Consider the following 22,165-nt stretch of genomic DNA (forward strand, 5'->3'; position numbering starts at 1 on the left):
TCGAATCTCTCGTGGGAACTGGTCGTGATTAGTCTACGTCACTACCGACGCTAGTTATGCTAATTGCGCTTAAGCACTTTGGCCTGCTATCAGCATCGACTATTGAAACTGCCGCTGAGTAACTCACGTACTAAGACCAGACCTTTGTCCTCTTTGATGTTTCGCCTGTCGATATCGTGTGCGTAGCTTTCGAAAAAAAATCACATGTACTATATTTTAACTCGACATTCTCGGATATGACAATCGGCGATGAAAGATGCGTGGGTGAAATTATACTCGCGCAGCTTCTAAGTCTCAAATCTCACAGCTGGGCAAAATAATATCCGCGAAATTGCCACGTTGCAACGCTGCATTATATTAATATTCATTTACGCCAACACATCGCAATACTTTGAAATACGTATGGGAGAATTAACTTAGAATGATTTAATATAAAATCATACTCAGATTACACTTTTCATACCTTTCCTCGATATCAGTTAGAAAAGAGCGGGAACACCTACGCGAATCGCTTGACTCTCTAAAGCACACAATCATTTTAAAATACATATCATATATTAGATAATACGCATATATAATAATTTGTAAGAAAATTGAGAAAGACTGATTTGTGTGATTTTATATTCAATATTACCGCAAAACATTTTTACATTATTCAAGCATCAAGAATCTTTCGTTGCGAACAAAATATTTATATTATCCTTTATTATCATAATTTATAGCTTATTATATATATTTGTATTCAGGTGTTGCATCGTCAAATGCACAATAGAAATATTATTGTATATATTCAAATATTATAACATTACATTCGCATATTTAATTAAATATTTATTCACATTTTGAAACCAATAAAATGTCTCTTTGCGTTTCGAAAAAATTCTGCGCAAGCATTTAAAAATTGATAAATCATAGATAATAATTTTATTCTCCGTATTGACGAGCACGTTCTCTTTTGTTGCAGGCGGCGGGACCGCCGGTGCAGCTGGAACCAGTCGACCTGTCCGTGAAAACTCCTGTGGTGTTGCAGGTGCCGCGGTACAGTCCGGCAGCGATAATTAACGCCGCCGTAAGAAGAGCGCCGTCACCTTCGACGACGCCCACGCCGCCGCCACTGCCGCCGCCGCCGCCGCTCTGCGCATCTACCGGTAAGCATCTAGACTCCATTACTACGAAAATTTATGTTAGGTTTCCCCTTGCCGTGTACATACACGCGCGTACGGTTGGAATTTAAATCGAATCTTGCGACAGTGATTCGCGATCACGGTATATTGCCCTTGGGGGGTACAGCTCGAAAGAATGTATTTGCACTTGTTCGCCGACTCGCGGTCACCTGGCAAGACGGAACTCTCCTTCATGACTGTGTCATGATTGCGTATTCCGTAATATGTGCTCGTGATACATTCGCTTTTTACATATTTCTCTCGATAAATTTGAGATCGGGATAATCACTTTCTACGGTTTATGATGAATTTTCTGAACATTTTCCGCATACGCGTATCAAGTGTGTAATAAAAGCTAAGAATAGAAAGCTTTCGATTTGTAGCCATTCGAGTAATTTCTTATTTTTCTCATTTAAATCCTATTTGGCTAATTTTTAATTTCTTCTAATTAATATCTATTCGATTAATTTATAAACGTGAATACGTACACCTATCTGGCAATCGAGAGACGCGTTTAAAATTCCACGAATCTTACAAGGCAGTGAGATTCTGTATTATAAACTACACATATACGAAACTACTTATTGGCTGTCACTTTAATCGACTATATACGCGCGTACGTATATTTAACAACTTTAAGTCGTATTTATACAATTGATTTTTAATAATCATTCAACATAAATCGTCCCCAAAACGGATGTATTGAACGATCCATGCTTGTGTGTATTTAATCATCTTATTTTAAACATGAATTATACAATTTAATTTCATAAATTTGACATTTTCATACCACCAGTTTTTTTTCTATTTGAAACTAACTATTTACAAACATAATCCATTTATACGCAATGCAAGGAAGATGATGATTTTTTTTTAATATTGTATTAAGATTAAACGCGACATTCGTTTTTCTCTTGCGTTTCATCAAAGCCATCGGCAAAAGCGAATCGTGTAATTTAGCCTTTACGCGGCCGCGTACAGGTGCGGCGCAACTGCAACACAGGTGCAGATGCAGCACGCGCAGAAAACACTATACGGCACGAAGCTGCGGCCTCGACTCTCGCTTATGGATAAACCATAGAGAGATCCTCGGCGATATTGCGTTGCTTTATGGGTTAATTATGTTGGATTTTTTCTATATACCGCGCGCGGACGAGCCCGTTGATTGACTATTCTATGGAAAATCCATGCGCGCAATAGGCAACTCATATGTCGCGTACATGTCCGTATGCATACATTTAAGGAATGACTTATGGATGATCGTTAAATTCCTCGTCGTCGCTACTACGCGAAATGATACTCGCAAATAGTGGTGAATAAATCACGAATTTGTCCTGAGTACGTGAGTATTCAATAATTGATCGCCGAATGGAAAATTTCTCTTTCTCTTTCGTTATTAGATTCCAATTTAATATAAATTGAATTATTCAAATCATTTCGGCGAATTTATTTTCTTTTTTTTTTTCGACTTATTTTTACATAAGTTCGTTCTAATACAGGTTTATCTTAGAATTTAATTAGTGTAATATATTTGACATTAAAGATTAAAATTCGAAGAAGCTTTTTTTGGCCAATCATATTTAATGACTTAAAATTCGACAAAGTATCTGAAAGAAAGGGCGATGCCGTGAACTTTTCTTCGGGGAACCACTCGGACTTGCGTGCCGTAATTACGCGATACGAAATAATAATCCAAAGCGCGTAGACAGATGTTCGATTTGCCTTGAGGTCTCAAGGTCGATGCGTTCATCGTCGATTCGCCAGCGATTAAAGAAGCACGACGGAGAGAAATCTGGTCTCGTTGGCGGCGGCTGTGAGAGTCGCCGCGGGCGGAGTTGCAGCGCAAGTATATGTGTAGAAAGAAAAAGAAAGAAAGAAGCCCGTTGAAATCATCTTAAAACGCCCGTAATCGTCTCGATAAAAAGAGACTCGAACCGCAAAAAAGTCACTTTAGCGCGCGCGTTTTAGCGTGTCGGACGATGACGACGCGAGGCTCGATAGTTTAAACCGCAAAATCGTTCGCGCAGTTAGTTGTACGCGCCACGCCTCTTTTTTATCGCTCTACAAAAAAAAGAAGAAAGAAAAAATCGAAGAAAAGAGGTAGTCGAGAGACGGCGAAAATACGACGGGAAAGAAACGCGGCGCCGAGACTTAGCACGAGCGCGTTCGGGACTAAGCAACGTTCACTTCCATTTCTGGATTAATGATCGCGCACACCTGCGCAAAGCGGAATCCGAATACGATTGGGGTCGCAACCCGTAGTCCTCGCCTGCGGGCCTCGTCGTCGTGATCGTTGGTCGCGTAGGTATAACCGGTAGCGAATAGGTAGGATTATTTTTATCGCGCGTTTACGCACCCGACTCTCTCTTTCTCTATCGCTCGCTCGTCGTGATCGATACGTTTTTACGCGAGCGAATCTCTCCGCGCGAAATTGTCTTGTTGGATTTTTTTGATTTGCACCGTTGGAAAGCGGACGATGCTTTTACCAGTGTGTTAATCCTTTCGTGCGTTTGTCTACAAAGTGAATAAACTCTAACAAACATTTCATGAAATGTGCGAATAGGTTCGCGAATTATGTAAACACGATCGCTATTAAAAAGTAACCAGCGCGAGACCATTCATATACGGGATATCTGAGGCTCGATACTCTCCCAGACATTTAATAACAGGCGCGAAGGGAACGAGATTGTACAGCTTTTGGCGTTTCCAAACGATACGACGTTGTAGCAGGCTAATCTATGTAATGTTTTCGTTGGAGACACGCTTTCTTTTTAGCCATAACTTTTCCGACAAGTAAAAGATTGCATATTAATGACACATTCGATTATGAATTTTACATTTTCTAGAGAACTGCAGAGAGGTGTCGTACCATTTTTTTTTTTGGAAAAAAATTTGATAAAAGCGAAAGATTTGATATGTAACGCTTCGCGTCGCCATGCGCGCATGAAAAGTCACGTCAGGTCGGGTTAAAGACCCTTTGTCTGGCCGAGTCCGGAACTCACTTTACCTCGTGACGGGTAAAAACGGCGGCATCGGCGCTCGTGGCGATATATCCGCGACACGTGACATTCCCCGCCGAGAGACGGAAACGGCGACTCTCTCGGTTAAATGTCGTTCAGGGAGACGCGGTCGGGAGTAGTCGGTGGTCGATGTTATACATCTTTCGTTCCCCGACATCGACATTCTATTGTTTTGCATCAAAAACTCCGCCGGCCGTGCCGCTGATCGCCCGCGGCGATATATAACGCAGAACGGATATTAAAGATCGCCGAGCTGCCTGGCCTTTTCCTTGACTCTCTCGCGTCCGCGATCGTAACTCGCCGTTCGGCCATGGCTATCGGAAAATTCCTATCGTGCATGGACGCCATATACGCAGACACGAGTTTCGGTCGCATATGTTACCGCTAAACCCGATTGCGTTCGACGCCGCATTTCGCGGGTTTGATTCAATAAAATCGGACTCCTGGCAAAATTGACGGATGAGATTAAAGATATTTCACCGAGCGAGTAAAATTATTGGAATCTGTCAGAAGAGAAAACGTGTGTTTGTCAAGTATGATATAATACGCTCATCCTGTCAATCGCCTAGTTGTCTCGTTTATCAAGTCTCATAATCTATGGATATTTATGTAAAAAGATGTATGTGTTTAGCTCTATTTAATAAAATAATTCATTTGTAAAATCTACTACTAGCTTATTTGAATTTATGTTAGCATGTTGTTATAATTAAAAAAGTTATCAAGTAATATATTCGCATATAGCGTAAACCGTTAAAGTTAAATAAAAGATATTTTCAAACAGTCGTACAATCGATAAAGCGAGTTTTACAACGTTTTAATTGCTTTTAACGCGAAATTGTCGAAACTCCAAATTGCGCCGACAACGGCGGAGGTCTTTATCCGTCCGCGGCAGTAAATAATTAGACAATCCGTGGGCGAACGAGGTTGAAATCGAGTCGTATGGCGCTGTCCTTTGCACGAATTAACAGATAGACGTTAATTCCAACCGTTAAAAAGTACCGGAATCTCGCGGAGAAAGTCAGCCGGATCTCGCATCTCGCCGGAGCTTTTCGTATATACATATAATTCGCATCCGGGTGAGCAACGGCAATTGCGACTCGCAACTCTATCACTGTTTCTTTCACGGTTTTAAACGGAGGAGGGAAAGATGACGGATAGCGAGCCGTCCCGTTGGGAGTCGGTTTAAGTCGACGCTCCCAGAGTTTGATTGTCTTTGATTAATTATTCATGCTGTTTCTCGGCCGGCGGAAGCCGACGGGTTAGCAATCTAGATAATGCGTAACCGTATTAAAACGAGCCCGACGTAATCTTTTGGTTTTTTAAGGCAAAAAAATAACACTCGATAGCAGAAAGATCGTTTGCTTGCTTCGATCGATGTGTCATCCCGTTGTTCGGATGATCCGTAATTTATAATTCTAAGCGGAATTTTTGATGCAAAACGCATACAATTTTATGAAGATTGTGCGACGTGATTATCGCTCTTGATTACTATCTGCTTGATATTTGCCGAGGGATGGCTTCGGGCATCGTTGAAGTAGTTCTGCGATAAACACTATAATTAACAATACATTGAGATTAAGCGTTATTCGATTACGCGGATTAAGTGTCTATTGAATGACGGGATCGTTAGACGCCCACGTGGGAACGACACCCGCTTATTCCGATAATAATGACGCAGTCTCTTTCGCGAATGATTAGAGGATAAACGAGAAGACATATTGTATTACGGGCAGGCAAGCGGCGTTCATGCCGACCCGAAGAGCAATAGAGAGACAGCATATACACAGACGTTATCGTAATAAATTATTCTTATCAGAAACCGGGTGCAAGCTAGAGGCGTGTTTCGCTGTCCGAGATAAATCCTACTTGAATGATAAAACGATCGAGCCGCTATTACGGCGAATGGGAACAGACGCGTATCGTGTCGCTAGATGTCATGGATAATTCATGGCGTCTCGTACGAATATTATGGTCCAGTGTGTCACATTACTTAAGAACGATAACGCTTCATAGAAATTGTAACAAGTTAATAATATCTAATATATCAATCAAATATTTAATAAAAATGTTATAATAATCATTTATTTCCTTTAGAGTTGTAACGATTTTCGTAATGTCAAGTAGAAACATAGATAAAAATTATAATATATTATACATATAAACCTCTCATTTTTTAAGCATAATATAATTCATATACATATTACTCACTATTATTATTATTATTATTTTTTTTTATTTATTTGAATTATACAGAGATCTGTCTTTTAGAGATATACATATATTATTACTACTTTAGCTTCATCTGCGATCCAAGGCAGGTGCGCGGTTTAGCTATCGACGACGATCGAGATAAATCCCTCGCTGAATGGCGAAACGATGATCGAGAATGGTGGTCGGACTGGTAGTAAGACCGGTAGCGATAGGCGGTGGTCATATCGCGCTCGAAGCATTAGGCGATAGGATCTTAGATGTTCTCGCTCTTGTGCGCGTTCCGTATGAATACTTGCGCGCACAGATACCACTGAGAATAGTTATGCATGGATGTACACGGACGTTTGTATTTTATCACGCGCATACGTCTTTCGTGTGCTTATAGGGAAACGCGTACCTTATTTCCTTTATTTTCTCTGTATTAATATGAAACGCGGTGCGTATGTTCCACAATTGACATTATCTCGAGTTGACATTCGAGATATCGTTTTTACGAAACATTTTATAGGATTAAATTCTATTCTAAGTTTTTATGAATTATTTCAAATTTTTTTTTTATATATAATTAAATTTTTATAATAATTATTATTGATGCTGTAAAATTAATACTATATTGATTAGAAGGGAAAGCGACAGCATTTCTCATACGCATCATCAATTTTTCAGAAAGAATTATTTTATGAAACTGTTGTCAGTCCGTGACAATCTAAAAATAACAACTACCATCGCGTATTTAATTTTCGTCAATTACGCGCGTCACTTGCTTTTTATTAGTCAGTCTCTTTCAAATTAATATTTGTCATAGAAACCGAACAATGCTAGCCCCGTCTATTATATGTAATCGATCGATCTTGGCGATTGATCTCGGGGTGGAGGCGCTAGAATTGACGGGAAAGTTTGTAAGAGCCACAACGAAATGGTGTAACGACTGATCGAACGATGGCAGAGAAGAGTTTCTCCATTCGACTTTGTGAGGGACCGGCGCGAGGGAAATCTTTAAACCCGTTTACGCTTTTATGTAACGCCGACGTTACGTCGCGCCATCTCCTCGTCCTCGTCATGGTGTAAACAATCTCTCGTATCGTTGTTTATTCCCGCCCGAACTGCTCCTCCTTTTAGCGATCCTCTTTTTGAGCGCCTAAACTCGCCGAGGTGTATAAGATATCTTTAGAAACGCGTCTAATCGGGGAAAGAATAGTCTCAATGTTGAACACATCACATATTTTTGAAAACGAATCTGTAAAAATTTATACATTTCACAATTGTCAAGTGACATGTGACATCAAATAATTTTAAATATTTATTGATTAGTGAGAATTATCAAATTACAAATTGGCAAACTATGTGATAAGATTAATACAAAGTTAAACTCTTCTGCCAAAATCTGATATATTAAGTATTATATATTAAATAATTTATCAATTTTAAAATTATAGATCGGAAAGAAAATATAAGACATAAAATTGATCTCTCTTTAACATCCTTTTTATTATACTTTCATTAAAAGCTTCCAAAATTGATATTAGCTATATATAATTTATAATTAAATATTTACGATGAATGCGCTTTTTATATTACTCAAACAAATCTCAAAATCAGATACGACTATATTTATTAAATGTTTGATAAAAATATGATCCTTCGTATCACTTCGAATCGAATTAATGCGAAAGAGATCTCGCGAGTTGGAGGATCGTTAAAAAGAGTCACAAACAAACCGATCAATCGGTGTCAAAGATTCAATATGTAAATATGCAAGCAACAGAGAGAATGCTCCTATCGCGAATACGTAATAACATCACTATTTGCATATTCGAATACTATGAAATGTATAGTGCAATATCGATCCTGCTCATTGTGTTGCGATTACTTGAAATAGAGGTGGAAAGTTTTATCTTTTTTACATACTTTTTTTCTGTTCTTAGAGAGAGAGAGAGAGAGAGAGAGAGAGAGAGAGAGAGAGAGAGAGAGAGATACCGATCGAACATTTTATAGCAATTTACAGCGCGTGTAGAGAAATTAATAGTACTATCTGTGAAGCGCAAACGCGTTTTTTTTCCACGGCATTAATTCGCCGAAAGCGACGCATCAGATAAAAGATGGTCGGCAACAAGCGGTATACTTTCGAAAAAATTATAGACGATCGAATTTCGGTGGAATTGGGTCGCCGGATAGAGAGCTTAATGCCGCTGATGGGATAATACTGCCCGCGAAGAAGCGTCAGTATCCTTGACGTGCCCCCGGATCTAGAAAGTCTCATCACGGTTGATTAGCAAAATTGAAACGTACTCATTGGTGCTGCGCATCGTCCACACCTGCGATACGATAGCGAAAAGTAACGTAAATCGATCAAATTCGCAATATAAATAAATCTTTCTCTAAAAGATTTCCGTGCTCGCGATCTTTTATTTCGAACCATTTAAATATTTATATATTCTTTAATTATAAAGCTTTTATTATTAATTAAGCTTTATTGAGATATTTATTAGCGATGCAAAGAATAGCTTTGTATTAATAGACTCCTTTTTTAAAAATAACATTCTATTATCTGATCTACATTTTCGTATCCACGTTCTCTATCAATTTTAGCATTGCAAATGTAATTGCCGCTTAACTGCCATATTATTTCGAATTATTTATGCTACAATCCTTTTTTTTTTTTTATTGCAACATTTAATGCATCGTTTATTTACACGACTTCTTATTTACGACTTGTATGAATATCATTTAAATATTTAAAGAATGAGAAATGATTTTTGAATATTTATTCGGTGGAAACTGCGTAAACGCATCCGTAGAGAAGCTTAAAATCGATCTACGATCGATCGAGGAGATTGTGCGCCGTCCATCCTTTTAATGCGGAACGATTCATCGCTTCTTCTACTTGTTGCTGCGTACAATGGCAGCGACGCGGTTGCCTTGACATTATGTCTTCTCTTGGGCACGACTATATTCTACTCACTCTGTTAGGAGGAGCAATTGCCAAGCTGACATTTCACAGATCGAAGCCGATGGTTTCGCATCGTTGAGCCTTCCAGACGGAATCAGGTGTAAGTCGCTTTATCGCCTTCTATTATCTTCGCGTTGCACCGATCGCGCCCTCGCGATAGGGATTTTCATAATTTCGCGAAACCGACTACGATCTGTGCGGACAAAGAGGACAAAGAATCTTCAAACATCGCGCTTTCAGTTATCGTAGATACGCGATAAATGAGTAACGCCGATCAATATCGACATGTATCGACTCGCATATAATACCGAGAAAAATTATGACTAATCGAGGTCAGGCTGTAATAAATATTCGCCGCGACGAATGAGAAAAAATAGCGTAATGGGCTTCTGGGAGTAATAAATTTTTATATCCGTGCGTAAGCGATCGTATAATTAACGCTGTAATTAGCCGCGATGAACGCCAAGTGTGTTGAGGAACGTCGTGACGAATTGACTTCTGTTGGTGATAAATTTGGGCCGTGGCAGTCACTTGCGTCATCGCATTATTAACGCCGTAATCCCGCGCGTCGACGCCGCTCGTGTTCTTAAAGCGTCCTGCGCGCGAAAAAAAGGCGTGACGGAGAGTGAACATTTAATAAATTTCCGTGAGGCTCCGTGATTGCTTTACAGCGGAATTAACACCGTAATTGAATCCTTGATCTCGCGTCGTTAAGAGATATTCATTGTGAAGGCGCACATAACAGATCGCTGCTCTGCCGGGTAACCAAATTCGCGATACACATGTACGTCGGTCAGCGTGTAATTACGTAATCAGGACTACATAATCAATTTATAATCCCGTTCCTTTGAAAAATCGTGAAACTTCCAGTCGATAGGCTATAATAAATTATGAATTTCGCAATTCTACAACTTTATACGTCAACGGAGGAGTCAGCTCGCCCCATTAATCATAGCAATACGGCAACAGATATCATGGGATTAGTCGGTAAAAGGAGGCCATATCGATTTTTTTTTTCCCGAACGATGTGTATTATTTATAGCGTCCCTGTAATACTTCAAAATTCTCTCTCTTTTTTTTTTAGCGAATTAACATTTTCCCTCGGCATTTAATAATTTTATTTTAAAAGCTCACGTACTCTCTATATATTGTATATTAGAAAAAAATATCAAATACGACGATGTTATCAAAAATATTCCAATATTGGAAACCGATAACCGAATATATTGTACTTGCCAGGCTATCGAATCACGAATTAAACTCAGTTTTAATTAGGCAGTATGTGGAGAATGATTCTGTGTTTCGTCGATCCCGTTCCCTTAGAATTCTTTTCTCGTGCGCACCGGCCGCGGCGAATGATCGATACCCGCCGTCACGCACGCACGTTAGCGGCAATTAAGCGCGTATACTAATCGGCCGCGTTAAGGTATGTACGCCTCGTCTAAGTGGGGTGCTCTTCTCCGACATGGCGGGGGCGTGAGAAGTGCCTTCGCCCTGTGACCCCTGCGGCCTCCGGGGTACTCCGGTACTACTACTTCGTAGAGGTACTCACCGCATCGTGCGCGCTTTACCGCGTTAGGAGCGGGTGCGACGAAGATGGCGAGAGCGATGCCTCCTCGGACTTCGCCTCGTATAGTCCGAGTAGGAGCGAGCGGCCTTCTCCCATCTGTCGGGATACATACTGTATGTACGGGCCCGTTCGAATTTTGACACGTTCGACGTTTCGCTCGATCTTCGACCCCGTGCTCTCGAATCCGTGTAGTCCGCCTGTAGCGCGGCTTGTGGGAACGAGAGCCATTTCTTCCTCTGTTTCATCCGCATCGCGCGTACACTGCGTGTCATGATCCGACGTGTCCGAAGGTGTCGCGAGATATGAAAATTTAAAATTTCGCAATATTTTTCAATGATAAATACTGATTATTAGCCAAGTAATTATGATTTTTAATAATCTCATGGCAAGTATATCTCAACGTCATGCACGATATACATTATTCTTTTAGCATTGTACTATTTTATGATATACCTACATTTAAATTTTTAATTTGATTAACTCTAGCGTTAAATATGACAAAAAAAAAATGAGATACAAAATCTCGAATAACGCGATTTAGATTATGATATTTAAACATGATCGAGTCGCGCGACTCTTTCCTCGTGTACATGTATAATTGTCGATGTTTATCCTTGACCGCGAGATTGACGGCGATATTGGCGAGGAGCGATTTCATTCCAGTGGACCCGTCCCAGTAACTTACGATCCATCCCGTGTGTTTTACCGTCAATTAACCTTCGAAGTCCTTTTCGCGAACCGCGAAAGCCACGGGTTTCCGGACGAATACCGGACTCTTCGACTCCCTCCCTCCCCTCCGCCCCTCCGCTCATCTCCTCTTCTACGGTCGTTCCGTCGATCCTCTCGCATCCCATTCGTCTCTCTCCCGGTCGACCGCGGACTTTCCGGACTTTCAGGCTCGACCTCGGGGCCCCGCGAGATGCGGTAGGAGAGTTAACCTTTCAGGAATGACTATTTCATGGCCACTTCCTGGGTTCAATGCTCCCGCGATTTCTATGCAGGTAGGGTGAGCCGCACACACACACACACACATACATATATACTTGCGCCTTCACACGAGGAAAGGACTCGGGCGCACAGCGCGAGAGAAGCGTAAACCTACACACGTACGGGATGCTGTATCCCGACGAGGCGAATCGTTCCCTTGTACTCGGGGCCTTATGTTCTGCGTGTACGCTGTATAGCGCGGTGACGGCGGTAGTAGGGGAGGAGAACGGGGACGGGAACTTACAGGACTCAAGGGATCTAACGCCGTCGAGTAGAGAGAGTCTGTGTGTGCTTGCATAATATTAGACCTTATGCAACTTGCCCTTCCCACACTTATCACTGTTTCTTTCTCTTCCCTCCTTCCTTCTTCTTCCTTCTCGTCTTTCATCCATCCCATCTTCTTCTTCTCTTCCTCGTCTCTCTTCCTCGAGAGAGAAGTGGAAAAGTTTCTTCTTCGTTGTCGATCCCCCACCCTCGATCGGATGCCCGCGAACGGTGCTTCGCGGTGCCCTTGGCGGCGCGCGGGCCCCAGGGTAGGGTGATTCTAGCCCGTTTCGTGAGCAAAGAGACGGGAGGAGAAGAGCAAAATACGCGCGAGAAATGAACGAAGCGGGCACCCGGCCGTCAGAGGGGGAAGGAGGACGAGGATCCTCTCGTGGGACCGCGTCTCGTGGGGTGGTTGGGCGAATGGGTAGGTGGGGGGTTGCTGCTCGTGGTGGAGGGCCCCTCTCGGGTAAGTCAGCGGGGGTCAGAACGGAGATGCTCCGCGATCGTGTCGGGCGGGGCTGCCCGCTCACGACTTGAACTATCACACGCCCCCACTAGCACCAGCATCCACCTTCCTTGCCTGCCTCGGCCTCGGACCGTTTTCTCGTCTGGACGATACGTCCTGGCTGTCTACCTCCTCCGTTGCCAGCGCTTAATCCGATAAATAATGCTGTCGGCTCAAGGTTGCGCGTCACCGCGATATTACTGACGATTCCGCCGGAGTCTCCGTACTAGATTTTCGGTGGCGTTTCTCAGACTGTACTTACAGATTTCAGTCCGAGCAGACTTTTGCTTGTCACGTAAGATTATTGACAGGTAGAAGTGATAACTCAATTGACGTATAGTAAAAAATATATTACGTAATATTTAGAAAAAAGATATGCTCGGTGTCTATAAGAAATAATACAAGTAATAATTATCGAATCTGGTTTTACGAAATGATATATTGTAAAACGATGATTGTAATATTTTACATTGTTGTTTTTGTAAAATATTTAATTTTTATTAGTATTTCTTTAATTTACCGAGAAGTTAATTATTTCAAAATGGAAAATTAATATTTTCTTTTTAATCTTATAGTTATTATACTTTCTGTAATTATATTCTATTATTATCTATTTTATTATTATACAGATTTATTATTATATAAATAAATAAATATTATTATATAAATAAAAAATATTTAGAGTATTTGTAAAATTGCACGTACTAAAATATATTACATTTTTATTAATAATAAATTAGATCCACAAATTTTATTTGAAAAAGCACAAGATAAATGCTGATTTTCTGTAATAAAAAGAGCTATACTTGTTATAACAAAATGTTAAACGTTAATTTTTTAAATAACTTTGCTTTCTTTACGCGATTACTATATGCTTTATTACGGTGATTACTATATTTTCTAACATGAAGTTATATGTAGATTTCTCCACGGATACATCTCTAGATATCTCATGATGCTGACTCATTTGATTAAATTTCTACATGGCGCGTATTAATTCATCATTCAAATCATTCGTCGTCTTATACCAAGCTGACGCTTCGTTGCACAAATTAACAGTCTCGTTAGCCATTAAATTTGGTTAGCTATTAAATTTGGAACTCGTATAGAAATCGCCATCATCGTAAAGTACGCATACAGAATCGCCGCGTGATGAGGTTTACGCCCTTTCTCTATTTTACACTCGACGATTCAGAATGACGTTCGTTAACCGAGTAACCGCTAACGGTCGTCATTCTAATTCACGTCGTTGCGTTTAAGATCTCGTTGAATTGCGAGGGGATCCGTCGAAAGGCGCGACTAAAGTACAGGCATTAAACTGGCGTATAGTAAAATTACGTGGAAACGCAAGTGAATTGAATAACGCGTTCGCGACACGAGGCGATATCTCTCGCGTCGTATATATATGGAAAAAATATGGGATGCTTATACACGGTATATCATAAATTGGCGATTGTAATATTATTTGACTGCATTATGGGCATTTATTTCGCGCGACGTGGCGAACGGACAAAGGGCGGGGGATGTTTTTTATGCTGGCATCTGCCCGTATAACACACGTACGCATAATATACTTAAGGTGCGAAAAGTTATCCGATTCCGTAAAGGTGATGCCCGATGAGTAAAGGTACAGTAAATTTTCCGCTATGACGGGATAAGGTACCGATATTTTTCTACAAGATATCCGTGGTATATGCCTTGGATTTAATATTATACGGCGGCCCCGATGCTGTTTATGTCTAGATTATTATTTTAAAATCATCGTAATTATCTAGAAGCAAGAACAAGACGAGATTACTTTTTTCAATGAATTATTTGGGGTTTAATAAAAATAGATTTACCGGTCACTAATTTCATACAATTCACTCTACTTCAATAGAATCTTACAGAATTCTCGCACACAGATAAAAAAATCCGAAACATAAATATGTTGATTTTCTTTTTTATGACAGTTTTGTGTATATAATATTAGTTTAATTACACGATCATATTAAACGCGATGGAAAATTAGATATTATAGCCGCTTGCTCTTTTTCCGTCTCGCAATCATATTAAGGGATATTGTACCTATCGATTCCGACAATTGTTTTCTCAATCTGAAAATCATCCTTGCGGCATCAACGCAAGTTCCCGTGCCCTCTAAGGCAGCGGCGCCTGACCTACTGGCGGTAGCCAGGCACTGCAACCGATTGCAACAGCTCGCAAGTGGGATAAGTGCCATTCGGAAGATCGCTGAAATACAAAGTCGACGGTCTATCTAGTCCTGCAACCGTGCTCGCGAACCGAACTCGGGACGTTGGGACTATCTTGGTTATATCGACCTCTTCCACTTTGGTATCATTATGGATCTTCGAACTCGTGTAGGAATGCTTGCTTTTCTTCACCGCGCGAAACCGAGAGAGAGAGAGAGAGAGAGACCCCCATCTTTCATCCAACCCTCGCCCCCTCGAGCGTAACGATGCACCTGAATGTCTGTACACCTGTACGCTCGTCAATTCCGTTCGATCTCGAGCGATTTCTTGGGGTCGGGGGGCACTTCATCTGCAATTCCATCATACGAACATTTGGAATATACCCCGTTTCGCCATAACGTGAGAATAACGGTAGTCGATTATTTCAATATCCATAAATCATGAGTCGAAAGTTGATTTATAATGAAATGGAAGAAAAAAAAATTTATACTACTTTGCAGTAAAGATTCAACCGAGCATCTGTAACTTTATCCGTGCACACTCGACGCTTTCCGGCAGAATAAATATTTTCAAAGAGAAGAAGAAAAAACGCACTTTAACTACTCGTCTTTCTTCGTTACGCCGCAAGGTACAATATAAATCAGGATAAAATGACAAGGCAAAACGAAAGGGTTAATTATACATTTCAACACCGAAAATAAGCAAAAAGTAATTATAAGAAAATTTATTACATCGTTTTGATGCGCGTGTATGAATTTACTGGAGATATCCATATAATATTTAAATAAAATTTTAAAGAAGTTTAAATTTTTTTATAAAAACGCGTGTCTTTCTCACTGATTCATTAAATTATATTTTATATAATAATATGAAATTAATATATTGGATATGAATTCTACGAATTTAAACATAGAAAAATTTTCAAAGAGGTATAAATATATAAATTGCACATAAAAAAAAAATTGCATTTCATCAGCGTCAGATAGTATCCAAATATCAAATATTTAGGATTTAATTCGAATTTAGCTATCGCGTTAACGAAGAACACAATCAATTTTGCTTTTACATTTGCAATCATTTTTGAACCAGTCGTTTCGCCGATCAGAAATAAGCAATTTTTCAATCATTCAGTATTTCGATGATTGCAACATGAACGAGAAACGGTGAAAGAAAGAAGGAAATAAGAAAAGAGCGCTCCGATTTGCGGCGCGGCCGTCACTAATAGATTTATGTAATTTTGTATTTATATAGCTCCATGTTATCAACATAAATCTCAATCAGCCGCACCGATTCGCGGAGCTTTTGATTAGACTCCGCCATCGGGATCAGCTGTGCGCACCTTTAACCACTTGTCAGAATCTATATTTATCGTGCTTAGAGCCTATGATTGGCGCCGCCGCCAAGTTAACGAAACCGACTCTCATTGACGTAAATCAGCGACACAAGTTTGCGAAATGCAACGCGCGAATCGACCGGGGCGCGATATTTTTATTCGCGAATCATTATGCTCGTTTGCCGTTATACCCTTAATGTAGTTACGCGACGGAGAATTAAATTATTAACGTCGAGGGGCTGAAAAGATCTCACCTGCCCGTTTAATAAAATCCTTGCAGAGATGAATCGTAGATGAAGCGGAAGTAATGTAATTTTGAATTGCTTCGAAGAAACGGGATCGACGCCGATAATTGTATTTATCATTGACAGAAATAAAATTTTTTAATATCCTGGAAGGGATTTTGTAAAAATATTATAACTTTTGTGTTATACCGATCTAAACGTTTGTGATTTAATCGTAAATTTCATAAAAAAAGGAGGTACATTTATTTTATAATGGAAATATGGGATAAAATTTCGAAACTTTGGTTCGTCATTTATTTGCTTTAAATTAGCATTTAACTCATTTCTCATGAATTTTTTTTTTTTTTTCTTTGCGATACATTGTATACATATAATGCAAGTGGCTTTATATCGTAACATGATCGTAATGTAAGACACCGTCAGACTTATTTCGTGCAATCATCATTACCCTTACGTCGTTCTAACCCTGCTAACGTAAGCGCTATGTTTTGCGCGATACAGTCTGTAAGGAAGAAGACGTCCTTCCTGCGGAGCCGGCTATTATATATTCGATCGATCGGTGATGTAATCGCTTCGAAATGCGACGTTTACTTGTAGCGTGCATTCGCGACCGTCGGGGTTCGATCGTTGCAAATGTCTCTCTAAGTGCATACATAGACAGCATACAAAGGTAGATAGTACTTCTACTCGACGGTGCACATAGGATGTTGAAGGAGGAATTCAGTATGCTCTTTAAGAATACTTTATTTCAGTAATTACACGTGAAATAATAATGCGATGGATAATGCATTGGAAAATTGACGTTCCTCGAACATAACTTTGCATAAGTGCAATGAACTTCTCTCCGAGAATATTTCGCGAGCGATTTTTTCGCGATCGCAACTCAAAAGTCCTTTATTCGACGTCCATCTGATCGAGCGTCTCGGACGGTTAGATGATCCCCCTAGTCATGCGAGAGTAGAAACGCCTTTTTCTTCTACGTTTGTGCACGCTAAAAGGGTTAACGATGCAATATACTCGGCTGGTGATGGGAAGGGAGGAGAAGGGTGCGAGCGAATGTAATACACGAATATATACGTGCATGATTTACGACATCCTTCTGTATCGACCGTCTCGTTTCTCCTCGATGGGGATTGACGAGGGGGCGAAAGGGGGGAAGAGTCTGACCCCGGGCGGCCCTCGCTGGTTTGCATATTCGCCATTGCACAACCCGGTGGCGGTTATACATCATGTATCCGCAGCGATGCAAGTGCAACGCGATGCACCCAGACGGTGCATCCGTCCGTGTCGTATCGACGACACGCGCGACGATGCTGCACGTGTGCGGTGGAAGAGAATGGGCGGAGGAGGGCCACATTATACAATATATCCGCGGCCGATTCTCGTTGTCTCCTTCCCCGTTCTTCTCTAGCAGTATCGAAGATTCCTACGGAAGGGATTCACGATTCGACGATAGCTCAAGCGAATTTGCATCCCTGGGATCCGCGACTTGGCAACCCCTCGGAATCACGTATTGTAAATCTTTTTCTTCTTAGATTCGTTCATCCGATGTTCTTGCCGGGCGGACACGAATTCCACGTGACTCGATATTCTTAATATCAAAATATGCTAGTCGAAATGTATAATAATCGAGAAGATGGAGAGATTAATACTTTTACAAGTTTCAATTGGAAACTCTTATTGATCGATAGCTCAACATATCCATGTTATTCATTAAACGTAATAATGTCTATTCGAAAAAGGTCTATCTTCTCCGTGTGGATTATAAATAAACAAATTTTTTATTAACAATCTAATGCGCAACCAATGCATATATTATATTATATTGCAGTCGAATTTAAAAAAATTAAAGCTTATTAAAGTTGAAATAATTTTTTATTTTATTTTATTGACATTTACTTCATATTATTAATTTTTCGATCGTATTTAATTGTCGTAACGTCCATTTGAAATCTATTGTTACAAGCGTTTATAATACGACAAATCAATAATAAATTATGAGAGGAAAAATTGAAAAGTATCTATACACGAATATTAACATAAAAGCATGTAGAATTGCATTTTATTTGTGCCGTCACGAGATTCGTTGACGGCACGATTCTCACGATGGAAAATTTAAAGGCGGGTCACGTTACCACGATTTTATTTCCCCCGAGAATTTCCCCGATGTGGTCCCGCGGCCCATATTTATCGCGAACATTAGCATTATTCAGACACGGAGAACTCTTACCGGCAAGTTCGATATCCTACGATTTTGCGCCGCGAAACGGGCGGCATCTCTTCGAGACGCGGATTGATCCTTGCGAGCATCATCGCGCGTGCCCGCATCGACGCGCGTTCCAAGTTAATGCATGTCGAATATGGTGATATGAGGTTGTCCGATGCGATCCCGTGTAAGATGTATTTGCTGCCTCGCAAATGAGGCAGAACCTTACGCAGCCGTGTATTACTTCTTCGGAGATCTTATCTATTATCAGTGATGCGATTTTGTTCTGGGAAAAGGAGGCTTTCCGCCGTTCGCGTAAAATTCAATGAGGGTAGATGTGCGAGAAACATTTCTTTTCCATGAGATAATAGTATAAAATAAATATATACAACGTATATTAAATTAACTATTTTATAAATTGATTTTTATTAAATATATATATATATTTATATTTAATATATATATATATATTATTATATATATTATATTTAATCTACTCTCATTGAATCCAATTTTGCCAGTTAATTATTCCGGAATTTATAGTATAATTACTAGTGTTACTTTCTGGTAATTATAGTTTAATTATATTATTTATTGTATTGTGTATATTATCTAGATATTTTCGAAATTTTATTAGCGATCGTAAGCGAATGAAATTAAGTCCTCTCATTCGAGAAATATGTATTCGATTCGATAATTACTGAAATTAATTATTGAAATTAATTTGACAAAAAATTACATTAGCAACAACTACTTTGAAACCAATTATATTAGTTATTTAATTTTAAGCTGTAACTTCATGTTTTAGCATTTGCGTAAAAGAGCGGTCCATCATGGACACGCGGTGTCGCTAGGCCAGGTCTAAAGCGAAACGCTTGTATTCGAGTGAGAATCGCGCTCGTCTCTCACGTTAACGTCTCGTACGTTATCGGCGCCGATCGCAGATATGGTTGCCTTCTTCGCTGTTCCAGAAGGTCACACAACTAATAGACCGCCTCCTTCGTGCGCGATCGCCGGTACACCATGGGCCTCTTAGCGCCTCTCTCGCGACCATCTACATACGACCATGATCGCAAGTTTCTCGTAGATACAATACATACTCTCTCGCACCTCGATGCAAGATCGCGGATCTCTCGTTACCGCCGGCTGTATCCTTCCTGCTTCCGGCTTATCTCCTTTCAGTACAACGGTTAATATCCATGCGGGTTCTTAGATAAGCGATATACACAATATAATAAATAATATATTTGAATTGTAATGAGAAGATGATATATTCTAATGTCTTTATTTATTACATTTCTTCGCGTAAAGACAACATTAATTTTAAAACAAGTTAAAAGAGAGAAGGAGTTTTGTCAAGCTCTCTATTATCATCTAATATTATTTTGATGAGTAAAATTGTTTGGGTAGGTATTACACAGGAGGAGGGAGGTGGTCTTTGGAATTATCACCGCGGGATGGAATAAATTTACAGGATTATCAACGTTTCTCCTGAAACTGAATGATTATACGTTCCACACGCAGGCATGTAAACATGCAAAAGAAATAGTCGAGGGTACAAATAATATAAAATTATACAATACATATGTATTAGATAATTTATATATACAGATTTTATATATATTGTCTTTTATTTTTGGATATAATTTTTAGCAAAAGAGAAACGATTTTATACAAAATATAAATATTTGAATAATAATTAAATTTTTTATTGATGTTTTTTATGCAGCGGAAGATCGATTCGAGATTATAGAAATTTACCGACTATCCACTATGAGATTATATTAGAAGCAATTGCGCTGTGTAGTGTTATATGAGATTGAGTGAACAAGGGAGACCCCTCGTATTCTCTGAAGTTGTTCGAATTAACGCGGATGCACGCAACGTGATTATACTTTATTACGTCGAGAGATTTTGTGTAATCTATAAGTTCGCTACAGCCAACACTTTCCCTGCCGTAATTATTGAGCAATCGACATTAATGAATCAATCAGACGCCGGGGAGAACGTCAAAACGCCACGTTATTAGAACCAATCGCATAATAGATTATCATTAACATTAGATGCATTATGCAATCAAATTTTGTTTTATTTTTTTATAAACCATCAATTTGTCGTGTATATCTTTGTATATATTGTCAATTTCGATCTATTGTCAATTTTTAAATTATTTAATACTGTACTTTGTAGCATCGTCATATTTACGCTTTGCCATATGCGTAACGTAACGTATTTCGTCGATGGAGAAATAAAGAATTTGAATTACTCGATATTCTAAACTGATCGCATGAATGGTTAGAGACCATAAGCTCGAGCGTCGGGAATACGCAATTTTTTGTGTCCTTTTTTTCGAACGATCATCTGTTCGATAGGAAAACGCATGTACCCGTACGTGGCGTCACGTTCCTTTACAAGAACCGGCAGATTTATCGATCAATCCCACGACGGCAGATTCAAATTTTCAGCGTGCAAAAACGATGGCCGCGCGAAAACGCGGCAAAGCGTGCAGGTGCGGTTACAGAACTTGATAAGCACGCGTTGAGTTTTTCTTAACCGGAAAAAGTGCGATAAATCGTCATTAAACTACGGCGTGTGTACCGGTTTATTACGACACAAGGTTTAAAAAAATGTTGCTATTGTTTTGGAAAATGTTAACCGAATACTTGACAGGTCGAAATGATTAATAATAGATATGAATTAAATATCGTATACGAGGGAAATGATACAAATTTGACTGAGCGAAATTGTGTATGTAAAATAGCATATATAAAAAATTATTACAAGAAAATATGCTTTTTGATAAATTATATGTTTTAAATGATCCTCATCTTTTTGTTCGATACGAAATAGTTGTACCGCTGCTTTTTTAATTCATCTGCGGTTGGGCCAGGACGCTACTAATCCGGTGAAACGTTGTAAAATGAATTTACGCTTGTCGTGCTCGGCCAGTAGTAAAACGCAGTATCGTTTCCTTCCTCTCCATTTCTCTCCGCTCGGTTGACCGTACCTAGCATTAAACGCTCGAGTGAGGCGGTGCAAGAGTTAGATGGTGAAATCGAGCTTCGTACATCTTTTGCTCGAACATTATATTATTCAATAATACATATGAAAAAAAAAAAAAAAAAAAAAAAAAAAGAAATAAATCATATGGAATAATTTAAAAAATAAAAATATATAATGAATAATATAAGTAAATAATATTACGTTTTCATTTTCTCGTCGCACGCGCGTGTGTTCGTGCGTTCTGTCATAATATTTTAATCGCGACGTTCCACTATAACAGAATTTTCCAAGCTATTAATTATAACTCGCATCTAAGGAGGGAAGATAGTTTGGATCTAGGTATGCATTACGAGATGCTTAGATCTCTCGTGGGAGTCATCGCGCTATCGCGTGTGGAAGAGGGCGACCGAGCAACCACCGCGTCGGTCGCGTGATAATTCGCGACGACCACCGACGAAGTTTCCACGATCGATCGTCGAAAAATCCACGGCTCCTTCGGTGGTGGCTCTTTCC

General features: G+C 39.7%; 1 protein-coding gene across 1 annotated transcript in view; it reads left to right on the forward strand.

Annotated features, from left to right (window-relative positions):
• Positions 1 to 22,165, forward strand: part of LOC138933964 (Krueppel-like factor 3) — a 296,223-nt gene that overhangs the window by 135,415 nt on the left and 138,643 nt on the right. The window contains exon 4 of the mRNA XM_070297274.1: positions 965 to 1,148. Within this exon, the coding sequence (XP_070153375.1) occupies positions 965 to 1,148 (184 nt within the window). The remainder of the gene's footprint in view (positions 1 to 964; positions 1,149 to 22,165) is intronic.

Source organism: Polyergus mexicanus, unplaced genomic scaffold (genome assembly GCF_030449975.1).
Source record: "Polyergus mexicanus isolate NDT 795.1 unplaced genomic scaffold, iyPolMexi1.0 SCAF_6, whole genome shotgun sequence".
Lineage (NCBI taxonomy): Eukaryota > Metazoa > Arthropoda > Insecta > Hymenoptera > Formicidae > Polyergus > Polyergus mexicanus.